Raw genomic sequence first — 18332 nt, 5'->3', positions numbered from 1 at the left:
GTATTTTTTTTTTCAAGAAATTTCCGTGTTATTCCTGATGGATTTTTTTTTATATTCTTAACTACTTAACCTATTTTACAACTCTTTTGCGATTCCAATTGGCAGCTGCACTTACACTTTGTACAGCGCCTAAATATATTCTATTCTAATTCTACTATATCGTACTGGTAGCCCTTCCGCTACCACTTTCTACCCTATCATAATGACAACGATGATGTTGATGTATGGCTATTGTTCTTTTCCCAGCCCGATTGGGGGTCGTCCATTACGGCTTTCCGTTCACCGATATCCAAGTTTCCGGGACCTTTAGAGCTATTTACTCAGAATAGAGGGTCTGGTGTCAGCCGCTCTCGGGGGGAAGAGCAGCTGACGAAAAAATGCAATTGCCGGGGCTGGCATCGAATTCATGACCATCCGCTCAAGAAGCGAACGTGTGGCCACTGCGACACGGGTCCGGCAGTGCTAAAGTTTCTCCGTTCTAAATTTCTATAAGAGTTCCAGCGGGGTTATTTCCTGGAGGTTATCGTGGGATTTTTTCTAGAGTGTTATCGGAGTTTTCTTTCGGATTTTCTCTCTGGATCTCTCTCAGAAGATTGTTTCCGGTGCTGGTTCTGGCTCTGGGTTGTGTATCAGAGTTTCTTTTCTGAATTTATCTTGGGCATTCGGTAAGATTTTCTCTGGTGTGCCTTTTCAGATTTCAGCAGGAGCTATTGCAGATATTTCTCATGGAGTTCATCCCTTGATGTCTTTCAGAGATTTATCCATGCTTTTACCAGTAGTTATTTACCGAATTTATTCAGATTTTTATCTTCTCGAAATTCGTACCAGAAATTGTCCTGAAATTCTTTTTGGGATATCTTTAATAGTTGCACACGAAGTTCTCGCAAGGATTCTTCCAGGATTTTCTGGGATAACTTACAAAATTCTTCTAAAGAATTCTTGAAGAAACAACGAAAGTAATCTAGGTTAAATGGTTCAAGAAACTCCATGAAGAATCCCGAGGAAAAATGCCACATCTTGGATACAATTTCTGAGAGTAATCGCGAGAGGAAACATTTAGAAGTTCAAGGAGGAACTCTGAAAACCTCTAAGGCAAATCCCGCGAGGAAAAACAAGAGAAATATAGGAAAACTCTCTGAAAGAAATCCCCGGAAGAACTGCTTCAAGTACCTTGCAGAAATACCGAAAGAAACTGTTGGAAATCTATCTTGAAAAACCACAAAGAAACATTCCTAAAGGACTTTTGCAGGATTTCCAGGAAGACTTCAGCGCGAATCTTCAGGAGCATATCGGGAAAACTTCTAAAGATATCTCGAGAGGTACTCTAGTGGAGACCTCTTTAAAATCTTGCAGAAATTCTGGGATGTTGATTGATTGATTGATTGATTTATCTTTATTTGAGAGACTTTCAGCCCTTGGCTGGTTCGTCTCTTCTGGGATGTTCCCTAAAAGAGAAATCCCAGGAATAAATCTCGGAAAAACTATTTATGGGGTCAAATTTGTGTAACTTTGGAGCACTAAAAGATTGTAAAGTTTCAGTATCGAAAGTTCTCCTCTTCTAGTATTCAACTTTTTCCTCAATCCCATATCAAAACACCAAGTAAGAAATGGCCAACCACTTTTTACCCTTTAACCATGGAACGATAAAAACAACTCCACCGCTAATCATAAAACCAAACCGAAAAAGAATAACTAAAGTGGCTTTGCTGCGCATCGCCAAGGGATTTCCCCGCAACAACCCAACCCAAAGCAACAACAACAACGGAATGGATCTGCTGTAGCTAAGGGGTGTGGTGGAACGAGCATAGGGAACTTGCTCTCATGGTATCTGCCGTTCGCTTCAAGCCAACTCTCATATCAGTCCGGTTAGTGAATTCAGCAAGACACGAATTTAGTTTGTTCAAGTTGGCCCACATCAAGGCCAGCAGTGCTGAGGTGTGGTGGATTTTCGCGAAAAGACGCTTTTCCGCAGACGAGTGAAGGTGGGTTTTCCGGTAAACTTGGTGTTTGTAGGACGTAGAGGGGCCGGTTTGTGCTGTGAAGTAATGATTGAGTAAAATCCAGAGATGTGCTTGTTTTATTGAGAGGCAAAAGGCAAATGTGCGAAGAACAAAGCTGTGTGAATGTGTTCACTGATCCGAGACTTCAGAGTAATGCATCGGTTGAATGTACTATAGAATTGTACTTTGATAAGAGAGTGTACAAATCGGTAATCGGTACGCTAGTAATATGAGTTTGTATCAGTGTTAATTTATATTGCTTGCTCGATAGATGAGCGTAGGGGATTTTAATCAATGTTGGGCAACGTTTGAGGTGGTTCTGGTGGTTGATGACAATAACGGTTGGGAAAAGCGATGAAAAGGTTTATCCAATGGTTTAAGAATAACATGTCTGTTTAACAACATATCATATCCCTTTCGTGACGAACCAGCACAATTGAGCTGTTCAGCGGTAGCAGTTTTACATATTTTTTCATCTGTTTAGACTTTGTTTTATGTGATGTAAACTGTTTCAAAAATTCAGCTATTACTAATACTTGTTTGTGTGTAAACAAACTTTTGTTTACGTTGCCTGTGAGATTTACCACAACAAGGTAAACAAAAAGTGGACAAAAACCGTAAAACTTGAAAAAGTTTTGTCTGTCGCATAATTTTTATTTCCGATTTGTCTAGGTAGTCAAAGCTAGAAATCGAAAGATAAAAAGTAGTTCTTTCAAATGATGCAAAATAATTGTTGTTTTGTTGGGAAATCCGAGAGTTCTGGAGAGCCAAAGTTGAGCCATTTGTATGGAGATTTCAATTTTTTGCGCTCCGTCACAAAAGGGATATACACATGTGCTTTACACAAGCAGACGAAAAAAGATGAATATGCGTTCTCTGTGCCAAAAATAACAAGCGTTTACTTTATATCCTATTAGATTACGATAAAAAGTATACGCTTGTAATATTTAGCTCAGAGAACCCTCGTTCATCTTTTTTCGTCGGCTTGTGTAAACAGTCATTTTTAAGTTTGCGGTTTTGCTCTCGTTTCGCGGCGATTGAATTTTTTTATTTGTGCCACAATTTTGCCACTAGGTCAATGAATGTTGGTCGTTATCAATTTGGTTTAACTTAGTGGTTGTTGAATTATGGCATTCACACGCGCCATCGTTCCGTCGAAATGGGTTAGTATGTCAAACACTCTACGAACGGCCTAAAATATTTCGGTGATGATGATGATGATGATGATGATAAACGTGTACCCACCATCAGCGCAAGGATAACCTATGGCTGCAGAATCATTCCAAAAGGGAATGATCTACCTGATGGTGTTTTGTAGCAGGGTGAATTAAATCCGCTGAATTCCTTCGGAAGTCAACAAAAAGTTGCTATCTCATGACAAAAGTTTGCCTACTCCACGAACTTAAATCCGGTCATCGGCTCCTACTCTAGGCTACTAGTGAAAATATTGCTAATTTTGCGATGCTGAATTAGAAACTACTGATTTTCAGCAATGTTTTCCGAAACATTTAGTAATGCGCCATCCTCAAATTACGTAACGCTCTAGGGGGAAGGAAATTTCTTACTTCACATTTGACAGAGTTTCCTGTGAAACTTCAGGAAAATCTTTGGACATCTTGGACGAATTTTTATAATTCAGTCAGGTTAGGATTGTTAGGATTAGTTTACCAATGTTTTCAGCAATTATCTTTTTCAGCAATTGGGTTTTTAAATTTTGAAAAATTTCTTGATTCTTTGATCTTATACAAAAGAGCACCTTTTTCTAAAGCACTGTGATTTTTTTTAGATTTTTAACACTTTATTTTGGCACCTTAAATCAATTTCAAAGAGGTTTTTCGAAATCACCTTTTGACAGCTGGGCAACTGTTTGACAGCTCCGCACAGAACAAACTGCGACGAGGGGTGTTTCGTCAAATCGCTCCCATACAAACTTCAAATTGATTTTTAAATAGGTTCCCGGGCTCCAAAATTCATGAGAATTTGGATTTCGGTTCAGTTTGACATGCAGATTCAGAATATTGAATTATCTCAACACCGTTAAAGAAGCCAATTATCAAAAATAAACAAAAAAAATCGGGTTTTCATACAAAAAAGCATTACGGAGGGGAGAGGAGAGGTCGAAAAATGTCGATTTTAGCTTCACGTAATAAATGGAAGCTGCCTTGGAGAAAATACCAATGCAAAACCAATAGCTTCCGGGAAAGTAAGCCCAGTTCTCTGGGTTGGTGTCAGGCTCTGCAAATCAGCCGTAAAAATGCAAGTTCCGAAAAATCAGCAAGAGAAGACTGAAAACCAATACTAATGGCGACGGCCACAGCGACGAAAAGGGACATGCGATAGGAAGTTCGATACGTGGAACTGCAGATCTCTCAACTTCCGGAAGCACCCGCATACTCGCCGATAAACTGAAGGACCGTGGGTTCGGAATCGTTCCACTACATGAGATGTGTTGGACTGGATCTATGGTGCGTACTTTTAGAGACAATTATGCCATTTACCAGAGTTGTGGCAACACATGATGGGCAACATGCGCAGAGGTGCGTGATCGGTTGTTGGCCGATCGACGAAAGAATGTGCAGGTTGAAAGCAAGGGCCGATTCTTCAAGGTTAGCATAATGAACGTGCACAGCCCTCATTCCGGAAGCACTGTTGATGACAAAAACGCATTTTATGCGCACCTCAAACGTGAGTACGACCGTTGGCCAAACCACGACGTCAAGATCAATATAGGAGATCTAAACGCTCAGGTAGGCCAGGAGGAGGAATTCAAACCGACGATTGGAAAGTTCAGCGCCCACCAGCAGACGAACGAAAACGGCCTACAACTCATTGATTTCGCCACCTCCAAAAATATGGCCATACGTAGCACTTTTTTCCAACACAGCCTCCCCTATCGTTACACCTGGACATTACCACAGCAGACGGAATCTCAAATCGACCACGTTCTGATTGACGGAATGCACTTCTCCGACATTATCGACGTAAGGACCTATCGTGGCGCCAACATCGACTCCGACCACTATCTGATGATGGTCAAACTGCGCCCAAAACTCTCCGTCATCAACGATGTACAGTACCGGCGACCGTCACGGTACAACCTAGAGCGACTGAAACAACCGGATGTCGCCTCAGCATACGCGCAGAATCTCGAGGCCACGTTGCCAGACGAGTGCGAGCTCCATGAGGGCCCTCTACAGGACTGCTGGAGTACACTGAAAGCAGTCATCAACTACGCAGCCGAGAGCACCATCGAGTTCGTAGGACGGAATCGACGGAACGAATGGTTCAACGAAGAGTGCAGAACGGTTTTGGAGGAGAAGAACGCAGCGCGGGCGGTAATGCTGCAGCAAGGGAGCCGACAGAACGAGGAGCTTTACAAAACAATAACAGCAGAGAACAAGCGCTGCCTGGAAGAAGTGAAGTGTGTCGAAATGGAACTGCTGTACCGTTCCCTCGAAACACGGGGCGGGAGTGCTACAAGCTCAACGCATCCCACAACGGCTTCGTGCCGCAAGCCGAAACATGCAGACATAAGAACGGAGGCCTCTTGACGGACGGACGTGAGGTGATTGAAAGGTGGAAGCAGCACTTCGACGAGCACCTGAATGGCTTGGGGATCATAGGAACGGGAGACCGCGGCTGGGGTATTTTTTCTTCAATCAAAACATTTTGCCATGCCAAACGAAAAAAAGTAGCTTCTACTGATATGATGTAGACCTTCCATTTTGATTTTCACTGAAAACTTACGATGAAATCTTTAATTTGATGTAATATGTACTAAATAAATGAATAACATGTTGGTGGAGCGGACCTGGTGTGATAGTTAGAACACCCGACTATCACGCCGAGGACCTGGGATCGAATCCCGACAAACTCGCAAAATGTAAGTTCTTCCTTCGGAAGGGAAGTAAAGCATGGGTCCCGAGATGAACTAGCCCAGGGCTAAAAAACTCGTTAATACAGATAAAAAAAATGACACGTTGATCCTAATCTATACAAGTTGGCTTGCACTTTGATTAAACAAAGACGTTTGTTAACGGGATTTTATAAGACTATTTTCTAACAAACCATTACCTGGTAGTATTATGTGAGACATTTCTTCAAGTAGGTCTACGTACATTTTTTTTCTCATCTGTATTAACCCGGGAGTGGTTGCGTCAGGTAATGAGTACACGCACCATAAAACACGCTTGTGGTGGAAAGCGTGGTGTCACTGAGGGTGGACAAAGAGTTAATAATAATTTTAGCCTCAGGCTGGTTAGTTTCGGATTCTCAGTCCCTAAAGGCTCGAATTACACGAAGAGAGTACTCATATTGTACAAGAGTGTCGATAGTGGAATTCGATCGTTGGTTCTTTTCATTTCAAGTAGAAACTTTTGTATTTTTTGCATTTTGTTACTTACCTTGACGATCAGGCTGAGGCCGCGGTGGCCTCTGCTGTACATAGCAGCCGTCTCCATTCCACTCGGTCCATGGCTGTTTGTCTCCAGTTCCGCACTCTGCGTAGGGTCCGCAGATCGTCCTCCACTTGGTCGACCCACCTAGCTCGCTGCGCTCCACGTCTTCTTGTACCGGTCGGATGACTCTCGAGAACCATTTCAGTCGGATTGCTATCCGACCTCCTGATGACGTGACCCGTCCACCGTAGCCTCCCGATTTTCGCGGTATGGACGATGGTTGGTTCTCCCAGCAGCTGATGCAGCTCGTGGTTCATTCGCCTTCTCCAAGTCCCGTCTTCCATCTGCACTTCGCCGTAGATGGTACGCAACACCTTCCGTTCGAAAACTCCAAGGGCGCGTAGATCCTCTGCACGTATAAAGTTAACTGTCGAAAGTTTTGAGCGCATGCATACAGCGACTAAGTAGTGATCCGAATCTATATTCGCACTGCGGTATGTGCGGACATTGGTTATATCCGAGAAGAATTTACCGTCGATTAGAACGTGGTCGATTTGGTTTTCTGTTTGATGTTTGCGGGGGAAGAAGGTGCTTCGGACTACCATACCACGAGAGGCTGCAAAGTTTACGCTTCGTTGACCGTTATCATTCGATACGGCGTGCAGGCTGTTTCGCCCGATTACCGGTCAGTACATTTCCTCCCTTCCTACTTGCGCGTTCATGTCGCCGACAACGATTTTCACGTCACGCGGCGAGCAACCATCGTATGTTTGCTCTAACTGCGCGTAGAACGCTTTTTTTCTCGTCATCAGGTCTCCCTTCGTGTGGGCAGTGGACGTTGATAATGCTGTAGTTGAGGAAACGGCCCTTAACTCTCAACATGCACATCCTTGCGTTGATCGGCTGCCACCTGATCACACGTTGTCGCATCTTGCCCAACACTATAAATCCTGTTCCCAGTTCATTGGTGGTGCCACAGCTTTGGTAGAATGTAGCCGCTCGATGCCCGCTTTTCCGCACTTTCTGACCAGTCCAACAAAGTTCCTGCAACGCCACGATGTCGAAGTTGCGGGGATGTAGTTCGTCGTAGATTATCCTGTCACATCCTGCGAAACCTAGTGACTTGCAATTCCATGTTCCAAGTTTCCAATCGTAGTCCTTATTTCGTCGCGTGGGTCTTTGCCGATTGTATCGAGTCGTATTTTCTCCTCTGTTATTCGCAATGGGGATTTTTACGGGTGGCTTATTGGGCCTACGCCAACACTCCTGTCTCGCCGGAGGGCCATCGTGCCAGTTCTGTTTAACGTCCCAACCAACACTGGGACGACCACGCTGATGGGGCTACCACCTTGGATCTAGCTGGGCGTGGTGCAGCGTTTCTTACTCAGCCGCTGGATGCCAGAACAGACGCTGTTTGAGCCGCATCTCCTTGGTGAACAGACACTCGGATCGTACCTCCTCAATCTAGCTGAAGTCAGAAGGACAACAGTGCCCAGGCTGCACTACCAGATAAGCACACAACTCTTAGCTGGCGGTCTTTGTCATCGCTTGACCCGTGGAAGCATGAGGTAAGAACTTGTGAGGACCAGAGCTATGTTGGACGCTCTGCTTATCGACTCACCGTTATGCAGCCCATTTTGATATTTGGAAGATTTATGAAAAAAAAAATACCAAGCATATTTTGCGAAAAATATTAATCGATATAACTGATACATTTTGGGTAAGATTCGTACTGAATTATCACGTTTATTGTTACAGGATCATCCTTCTTATTCTTGGCACCACGGTCCCTTCTCACTGCTAACGGTATACCAGTGGTATACCACAATTTTGCGTTGAGTCGAAGATCCCTGCAAGAAAATTTAAAATCGGTTCACAGGCGGCTGAGAGGGAGCTGCCACGGATGGGATCATTCATTTGCAATCAATTACATTCACTTGCTATTAACTCATTTCAGAAGCATCGTAGCAAAAATCAATGTATGAGGCAATTTTTTATTTTTTTTCTACCTGAAACTTGGTAGAACAATGTACTATCGTATCGTCAATAATAAAGTTTACAGAAGGTAGCAAACGCAACTCTCCACACCGTGAATGTAATTTACATTCACGGCGTGGAGAGTTGCCTTTACAGCTCGCTCACGACTTTTATATGCGTGTGCGACCCTAATATTATTCAGAAAACTTTCAGATAAAACTACAAGGAAAAATTCATCCATATAGACTGTTTCAGAAATTATAAATACACTATGTTTATTAAATTAATTGAACTGTTTTAATGATTTTTACCAACTTCTTTCCGAGTATAGCATATTGTACTCCATATTTGTATATTTCCTTCCAAATGTCTTGATATTTTAAAGAACAGTCGAGTTCTCTAACAAAAAACTTAATTTTCCAAATTTGCATTTGCACAAAGCTGTTTTTTAATGATTTCTACATTATTTATCACTAAATACCAAAAAATATCTAAATGTTTATCACATTCGCTTTCTCAACAAGTTGTCTAAGGAATGCCTTGATCAAAATTTGGGAAAAATCGATAAAGACATTTCCACAACATTTTTTCGGAGATCAAGTTTCTTATTTTTTTTAAGGTTTTCTACGGAACATAAGAACTACCACACAGTTTCTTAGCTTTCCTGAACGCATTTAATCTAAACAAACCTCATGCGGTCCGTCAGATGGCAAATCTTGTCAAACCATAAAAACGAATGCAGTAAGCAGTAATTAAGACATTCGTTTGCTTAACGTTTGTTGCTACTGGTGATGTTGAGAAATTTAAAAAAAAATTATTGAGAAGGCTCGTAATGGTAGTTCTTGATCAAATATTCCAGCAAAAATTACTATTACCAATCTGAAAATATCTTTTATTATCGATACAGCAATTTTTATTGTGCTTGGAAATGAAATATTTTATCTGTGAGATTTTTTTCTTTTAGAATACGCTACATTTTTTGACCACTTTGTGCAACTTCAAATTTTATTCATCTAGTTTACAGAGCCCTATTTTTCAACTTTTACCAGAAACATCAACAAAATTGGTATTATTTGCTTCTTTAGCATGTTTACTATAAAAGCTAGAAGACACTTTTTTGTATATTGTGCCCAAATTGAAGTGGTAGTTAATCGTTAGTGTATTTATAATTTCTGAAACAGTCTATACATTGTTTTTGATAGCATTCTTCTTAACTGAGATAGTAGCAAGTAAATGTAATAATTCGCAAATGAATGATCCCATCCTTAGGAGCTGCGCAAAGTGAAAGTTCGCATTTTTTTTATAGTCACGGTATTCCGCGTAAAGTTACCGTGATATAGGTATTTGAAGGTTAAAAGTCCCTTTTCAACAGTAACAAGTACAGTACAAGTCAACAGCAGTCATTGCATCGCTCATTCCTATTGTTTTATCATATTGCGAAATTTGCACACATTTAGCCAGAATTAATTATTATCACAGTCGAATTTCGCACACGACTTTCCAGCGGCTAGCATACACAAGTTTGGTTGAGTTTACGATAAGGGCGTCGGATGCACAATAGATAAACAAAATAAGTTGGTTTAGTTTGAAATATATTTGAGGTACATTTTTTCTAATAAGAACATAAATATAAACTTGAATGTTAAGATGTTTCTGTTTTGTTTTTTTCGCAAATGCCTTATATAATTTAAAGCTCTATTGATCACTACACTGAAAGACGGCTTGCGGTTGAAATTACTATTCTGAGGGCAAATTTAAATTCACAACGCCACTAAATTTGTGCACAAAGAACCTTGTGATCACCAGGCTCGCTCCCTGCCTACCACTCAGCTATCGAACCAGTTGATATGGGGCAAAACAAAATGAACACAAGAAGCGTTTGTTGGTCAATGATCACGTTTTCCCTCGGTAAATTTGAAAACATGTTTATTCTGGTCATTAGGGGAGACTGAGGAGACTTGATCCCTGGGGAGACTTGTTCCCCCCATATTTGCTCGGAATCAAAAACATTTTTCTTCTAGCATAATTTTTGAAAAACTACTCCTGGACAAACGACTATGTTTTGGCTATAGGTAATTTCGATTGTACATTGCATTATTTTTTAACGGCTGATGGTTTGTTTTCAGTCCTTCAGAAATCTTTTGGGCGATTCCGAAAAATCTCAATAACTTTGTGAAAATTGAACCAAATCGTGTCAAAATTTCACAGCACATAGTTTGAATGAAATATTTTCAAACTTATTTATCCAAATAAGGCTGTTGTTAACACATTTTAATTAATTCAGCTTAGTATACACAACGGTGACATGGGGAGACTTGATCCCTCGAGGATTACACACTCATTATACATGTGATAAATAAAATTCTATTCGGAATCCTCTATTTACTTGGAATTCTAGTCTATTCATCGATAAAATGTGTCAGATAATTATAACTTTAGTACAAACCAAGAAAAGGGGGATCAAGTCTCCCCATTTTTAAAATACGGCATATCCTTAAAAATTTAAGGAAATCTTGCAATTTCAAACACTCCATATTCATCGAAAATACAAGAAAACTCGAAAACAAAATGAATAGGAAGACTCTGGAATTATTTTTCCTTTAAATAAACCATGTGCTCAAAGGGGGAACAAGTGTCACCCATTTTTGAAAAATGCATCATAAGACATGCCTTCATAAAAACACAGTTTTGAAAACTTTAACAATAATTTAAAGGCCTTCTGTTGTGTATTAACTTGCAATAGATGTTTACCTGCCATTTTGTACGGAAATCGGATCTAGTTTTGTGTTTTTCTTAAAGTTTCAGGTAAATCAAGAAAAAGGGATCAAGTCTCCCCAGTCTCCCCTACCGCAAGCCGTCTTTCAGTGTAGGGTCCTACATTAGCGATTTCAATTGACAGCTGAACTTACACTTCGCACAGCGCCTAAATGTATTCTATTCCACTATATCGAACTAATTGCTTTTTGCGCTGCTTTGACTTTTATAATCTGTCCGTCCATGGTAGAATGATGAGCTCGATGATGTTAATGTGTGACTGTTCTTTATTTTCAAGTCCAATTAAGGGTTCAGATCCGTTGGAGCTACGGCTACGGAGGAATTCCACGGGGTCATGTCAGTCGATCCTGAGCGACCATTTCAAAAGTATCTGAAATTTTGCACAGTTTTTCAATTTCATCTAAATCGCCATTTTTCGATATTAAACCTTCATATTCTCTCACGACTAACTTTTCAAAAGGGTGTATGCGAAAATAGTTCAAAAATTTTCTAAAAGCTGTACAGCAAAAACGGATTGTTCGATTGTTATGAATTTTTCAGCAAAGTTAGATAACTTAATGATGATTCCTTAGAAAATATACACTGTAAAAAATTTCTTCTTTTACTTAAAAAAAATATGATCTTTGTCACAAAAACTTAAATATCTCAAAACCCTATCTTTTTACCAACGTAAATTTTTTAGGGTAAATGGCCCATTATATCAGCTATCTTCCATAAAATTTTGGTGATGGTAAACGGATAAACAAAAAAGTTATGACATTTCAAACATTTCACAATTTTTACATTTAGTAACAAAAAAAAAATTTTTTTTCTGTGTAAATTATTTCGAGAATTATATTTTGATGCTGATTTTATTGTAAAAGCTACCGCCTGAATTAAACGAATTGTTTTCATGATATTTTTGTTTGATTACACAAGTTTACAAAATTAAACGAAAGTCGTGAACTTCTGTCAACGACCAAAATTTTTGAAGCACAATTTAGTGCTGATTTCGAAACCGACCTTCAAAAAAATTAAAGTAGAACAGTTTTTGAGATTTCGCTCAATATCGAGTTTTGCAACTTTTCAAAATATGTAATTTACTAAAATTCAAATATATTGCGCTTTGTTCAACCAATTTTAAATCTTTTTCCATAAATTAAAAGCTGAATACAATACCATTCGGTCATCTGAATACAGGTTTTGCGTCAGATTGATGAAATTCAAGATATTGGCGAGTTTTAGGGACGATCTTCTTAAATTTTAGCAAAATTCCCTAATTTTTTTGAAGAAATGCATTTTTTTTCAATAAGAAAAAACCAACTTAAAAATTCTTTCTCGACGTTTATTTGACATATCATATGTAGGCGAGTTACAGTAAAAAATTCAGCTCAATCGGAGCATTGATTACGGAGAATGAGGTGTGTGAAGTGAGCGACGTTGCTTAAAAATAGAACAAAAATCGATTTCAAATCATCAACCTTGTATGGAAAGTCGAACAATTTTCCGCTCTACTGTAATTTTTTTCCTTCGCGTTTTCGAACTCAGGGCATGATTCTACACCAAAAATGATCATCAGCTTACCGAGTTCAAAAATGCTGTAAACTAGTGTTATTCATAATTACTATAGTATCTATTTGAAACTTAGACGCGATCCAGTGTTGTGATCAAAAATATTGAGTGTCATACTTTTTATTGTACGTGACTGGTGAAAAAATCCCTTGATAGTGTTGAAAAGCTGTTGATTATAAGAAAAATGGAATTAAACTTATTTTAAGACAAAAGCTGTATAATAAAAACTTAAATACGCGTATATGTCTAGTTTATCTGCAAAAATAAATACCTCTTAGAGAACAGACTTTATGATCGGAAAAATGCGAGTAACTTCAACAACAACAAATGCATGAAAAGTACATACCACAGACAAACAGACAAAACGCTTAGAACAATTTCCGTGAAAATCCATCGCCCAGTTCACACTACCACCACCTGGTGGAAATGTTTCACGAAACACTGTGTTGTGCAATATCGTCATCAGAAGGCGCTAGTGTGAAACGTCAAACGCAAAGAAAAACGATGGGCGCTCTTCTGGTTATGAAAGCCACAACCAAGATTCAAAATGATCGTTAAAGGCGTGGTCAATGAAAATTTCGTCAGTGTTACGTTTGTTTGTCTGTATACATACCATGACAATGCTCACGATAATGCAAAAAAAATACTACCGCTATGGATATTAAAAATTTTATAGTAAATTTTTTCTTCAGCCAAGCAAACAACACCAAACAAGTCAGTTAAAACTAATAAGTGATTTTGTTTATTATAATCTAACGAACAACATGAACAGTCGCTTTCTCAAAGGTCTTCAACTCAACGCTCTCTTGTAGACCGTTTGATGAAGAAAAAATGTTCAAAAGAGTTACGAAATCTCACCGAAAGCACCATAGATAAACTGAAAGAGACTGGTTATGCCCAAATGTCCACATTGAATACAAATTTACGCATTTGCACGTCCTGCCGTCTAGACTTTGACAAACGAGCCATCTGTATATCATCGGTAAAGCAGAGCGCAGGAAGTTCGAAAACGACAACAACTGAGAAATTGCCATAAGTGCTAAGTGCAGAGAGTCATGCCACCGTACCATCAGCGACATCTGTTTAAACAATTTAATCACGCCCCTTTTCAAAAATGCTTTGAAATATTCTAAAAACATCTATACCTATTTCAATATTTTTAGCGTTGCAAAACACGCTTTCAACATTCATCTTGAAGAAGAGGGAAAACACTTGTCCTCAAATGTAACAGCAAATTAATGAATAAACGACTAATGCGCGCAGGGCGTGATAAAATCGGAACATTACTGTACATATAATATACATAATACATAATAAAACAGCTTGTTTTGCTCACGCAAGGCCATTAACAATAAAAACAGCATCAAACTGCGATTTCCGGCCGAAATAATTTACACTTAAAACAAATTTATTACTAAATGTGAAAATTGCGAAATGTTTGAATTGTCGTAACTTTTTTGTTTATTAGTTTATCATCACCAAATTTTTATGGTAGATTTCTAATACAATGGACCGTTTTTCCTAAAAAAATTACGTTGATAAAAAGATAGGGTTTTGAGATATTTGAGTTTTTGTGACAAAAATGATATTTTTTAATGTTAAAAAAGTTTTTTTTTTCACAGTGTATATTTTCTTAAGAATCACAATTTAGTAATCTAGCTTTGCTGAACAATAAAATTAGCATCAAACTGCGATTTCTGACCGAAATAATTTAGACAGAAAAAAATATTTACCAAATGTGAAAATTGTGAAATGTTTGAAATGTTATAACTTTTTTGTTTATTAGTTTACCATCACCAAATTTTTATGGTAGATTGCTAATACAATGGACCGTCTTCCCTAAAAAAATTACGTTGGTAAAAAGATAGGGTTTTGAGATATTTAAGTTTTTGTGCTAAAAATTATATTTTTCATGTTAAAAAAAGATTTTTTTTTCACAGTGTATATTTTATTAGGAATCACCATTTAGTTATCTAACTTTGCTGAAAAATTCATAGCAATCGAACGAAACATTTTGGCTGTGCAGATTTTTGAATATTTTTGAACCATTTTCACATACACCCTTTTGAAAAGTTAGTCGTGATTCAAAATAAAAATTTGATATCAAAAAATGGCGATTTAGGTAAAACTGAAAAACTGTGCAAAGTTTCAGTTCAATAGAAAATCATGAATTAAAAAATTTCCTTAATTTTGATGCTGTTGCTTGGAATCGCTCTACGGGTTTAGAAGTGGGACAGTGTCAGCCGTTTTCAGCAACTGAACAAAAAATCACAAGTGCCTTTGCTGAGAAACGAACCCATGACCATCGGCTTATAAAGCGAACGTGTCCGGCTCATTTTTTGTATGGCTAAATTCCACGAGAAGGGGATATGATTCTGAGAAAAATAAAATTTGGCCAACTTAGTTTATGAGCAATTCCATGAGGGATTATTCTTTCTACACTTCTTCTTTGCAAAATGATGCTGTTTCCACATTTTCTACTAATTTATTTCTCATCTGGTGGCCGTCATAATGTTGTGAAATCTTTAACAAATTATCAGAATATTACAGCTCTGATGAGACTTAAATTGTGAATCATTACCGGAGACGTCATTCAGATGCAATGTCACTTAAAAGGTACTTTTTTCGGCGACTGTTGAATCATAACTGATCGGGGTTGTTCTTATAGTAAATTGTATTATTATAATCATTGAATTTAAAGAAACATTTTCAGTCAATTGACCACAATTGCGGATTATTTCCAATTTAGTAGGACTTCTCATTTTCTCTATCAATATTCAACTCGATCAGATTCCATGACGGGAAATATCCACTTCCCTCTCAATATCATTCCCACGATCGGCCAGGTGGAGCGATCCACCCTAACCAGAACGAAAGAAGAAAAATCCCATCAGAAGATCCCCCCGCACGACGGTATTCCAACGACGACGACGACGACGCCTCGATGTACCCTCTCAATCATGAACATCGAACAGGGGAGGCCTGTCAAGCGACCTATCCATCTCGATCGATAATCGTTCAAACACCGCACACCGGACAGACCAGTCAAGCTCTTTATAATAAAAAGCAAAACGATGTGCCTCTTTCATTCCCAGTACACAACCACTCCCGAACGGGCCCACCGCCGTCAACCGAACTGAAGCATCACGTCCCGGGAATATTCGCACTTCTCGCACCAACTACAACGGTTCCCAACTCTACCTCGTCCACGTCCACAGTGATCGCAACAATGAGATTCATTATTCTTGTAAGCCTATTTATTCAACTGACAGTGGCACGTGAGTATCAATGACCTATCTATATTAATAGCATAAAAGTACGAATTTTTAATTATCCAGCACTGCATATAAGACTGAGTTGATTTATTTTCCCCCAGAGATCAAACTCCAGACATGCTTGGACAGCGAGCTCTGTATCGATCTGCGAGAATGCCCCATCTACAAAGAATACGCCACCATCGGCTTCCGGTATTGGCCAGCGGAACTGAAGAAGATGGCCAAAGATAAGATCTGCAATCAGGAAATGTCTTCCAGTAGTGGCCCTCAACAGAGAATAATCAGCGTATGTTGTCCAACGGTAATGAACAGTCGAATATGCGGAATCCAAGCCGGCGATCGAATATCCAAAGGCTTGGTGGCAAAACCGTTCGAGTATCCTTGGATGGCTCTGCTGCAAGATCAAAATGGACGGTTCGTTTGCGGAGGGACACTGATCAGCAACAGATACGTTCTGACGGCTGCTCACTGCGTCAAGTTCTCCGGAATGTAAGATTTTGATGGTATTTTCTTTAGGTTTATAATAGATAACACGATGACTTCTTCCGCAGACAAACAGTTCGGCTCGGAGAGAACGATATTAATTCAGAAGAGGACTGCAACGTTCTAGACGGTGAAGTGGATTGCGCCCCTCCACCGCAAAACATTAAGGTTGATAAAACCATAATCCATCCGGAGCACAGTGAACGAAGAAAGCTCAATGACATAGCTCTTCTTCGACTGGAACGTGACGCCGTAATTGGGGAGAGTAAGTTGCCACACGTGTTTTGATCATTTTAAACAGAATTGAGAAACCTTCATATGTTCCTTTTCAATAACCCCCAGGTGTTCGACCGATTTGTCTGCCCAATCGAGACCATCTTCAACGAGTTATCGCCCCCTCGTTCCTCATCGTTTCCGGCTGGGGTCTGACCGATCGGAATGAATCATTTGACGTCCTTCGGTATGCCAAAGTACCGCCGGTCCCCCTGACGGAATGTGCCCCAAGAGTTCAATCCCTGATCACAGCGGTCCGCCTGGACGACAGTCACGTTTGTGCCGGAGGAGTCAACGAGGTGGACAACTGTGCGGGAGATTCCGGTGGACCTCTGCAGTATATATCAAATACGACGTCCAAGTACATTCAGTATGGGATTGTCTCGTTTGGGACAAAGAAATGCGGGATTTTGAGTGAACCCGGAGTGTATACGAAGGTTGAGCACTTCATTAGCTGGATTTTCAGCATAGTCAAAGAATAGATAACGACCATGGCAAAGATTCTGAACATAACGATAATATTCAAAAAGTTAAAAGCTGGCCAATATATCTGTGATAGTGGGCCTTTGCCTTCTCATTGAATTTCAATTGAACACGTAAGAGATTAGAGGCAGAACGGAATGAGAGATCTACATGTTTTCAAAACTATGTGTAACAAGTAGATGACTTTTTTATTGCTTTGGATTCATTATTAGAAAAGTACAGAAAACGGCAAACAACTTGAACTACTCTTCAACAATAAAAAATATGTAAGTGTTCTTTTGATTATTTATTCAATGTTTTCGGGTAACATGATATTCATTATTCAATGGAGTACAAATATCACATCATAACCTGTTCTTCAGCTCAGTGTTCTATGAACACTACCACAGTTATTAATTGAGAAATTCCTCTGCCAATGATCATTTTGCATGTGTATATTGGTTTTTTCAAGGCCATGGGGGATAATCTTCTCAACAGACACCTGAACGGTCCAGATAGTGGGCGGGTAGGGATCGTCTTCTACAACCAAAGTAGAGGCCAGGATTATCATTTCCTCGACCTACTGAACAACATTTCCTTGATCGCCTACCCTTCGGAACCACCATGAAGGCATTGCTTCAGAGAGGGGCTAGTGCATATCGCACCCTCACGGTTAGCTGCGTAGTCTCGAGTAACGAACATCGATGACGCGCTTTGGAGAATCCACCAACGATGCTGGCGATTAGTCAGTTTCCTGAGTAGTCCTTACTTCCTTTGTCCTCGGAAGACAGGCAGGGTCGACATCACGCTTGCTTACAACTGCACAGAAGTATCAAGAACTGATAATAAAAAAAATAAAATAAATAATAAATACCGCGTGTACAGCTACTTGACTTTTCTTCAAGTAAGGCCCAGTCACACAGAAGATCGTGCCGACATGAAGCATTCTCATGCCCCGACCCTTGCCATGGACCCCATCCAATCGCGGGCATGGATCCAACCCAGTAGACTGACGCCACAACAGCAACGCTATCAGGATGTTCCTCATCCCGCGGCCACTTAACCGCTGTAAGGGTCCATTTTGGCCACAGGGAATGACCTACGAAGCCGACTCTGAACCTCTGCACCACCTCTTGTAC

The 18332-nt window shown here is 39.7% G+C and overlaps 1 protein-coding gene across 1 annotated transcript; it reads left to right on the top strand.

Moving 5' to 3' along the window:
* Positions 1-1622: 1622 nt before the first annotated feature.
* On the top strand, positions 1623-17508 carry LOC115258766 (serine protease grass-like). Its single transcript, XM_029859164.2, has 5 exons — positions 1623-1982; positions 15796-15978; positions 16077-16464; positions 16527-16723; positions 16801-17508. The coding sequence occupies exons 2-5, from the start codon at positions 15930-15932 to the stop codon at positions 17211-17213; spliced, it is 1047 nt and encodes a 348-aa protein (XP_029715024.1). The 5' UTR covers positions 1623-1982; positions 15796-15929; the 3' UTR covers positions 17214-17508.
* Positions 17509-18332: the final 824 nt, after the last annotated feature.

The sequence above is a fragment of the Aedes albopictus genome, chromosome 2 (genome assembly GCF_035046485.1).
Source record: "Aedes albopictus strain Foshan chromosome 2, AalbF5, whole genome shotgun sequence".
NCBI classification, from domain to species: domain Eukaryota; kingdom Metazoa; phylum Arthropoda; class Insecta; order Diptera; family Culicidae; genus Aedes; species Aedes albopictus.
The sequence above is the reverse complement of the archived record's forward strand: the minus strand, read 5'-3'. Positions and strand labels throughout refer to the sequence as shown.

Coding starts and splice junctions, on each gene's coding strand:
- LOC115258766 (XM_029859164.2), top strand. CDS start 15,930: ATGAGATTCATTATTCTTGTAAGCCTATTTATTCAACTGACAGTGGCA. Junction 15,979..16,076: donor TATTCAACTGACAGTGGCAC/GTGAGTATCAAT, acceptor ATTTTCCCCCAG/AGATCAAACTCCAGACATGC. Junction 16,724..16,800: donor TGACGCCGTAATTGGGGAGA/GTAAGTTGCCAC, acceptor AATAACCCCCAG/GTGTTCGACCGATTTGTCTG.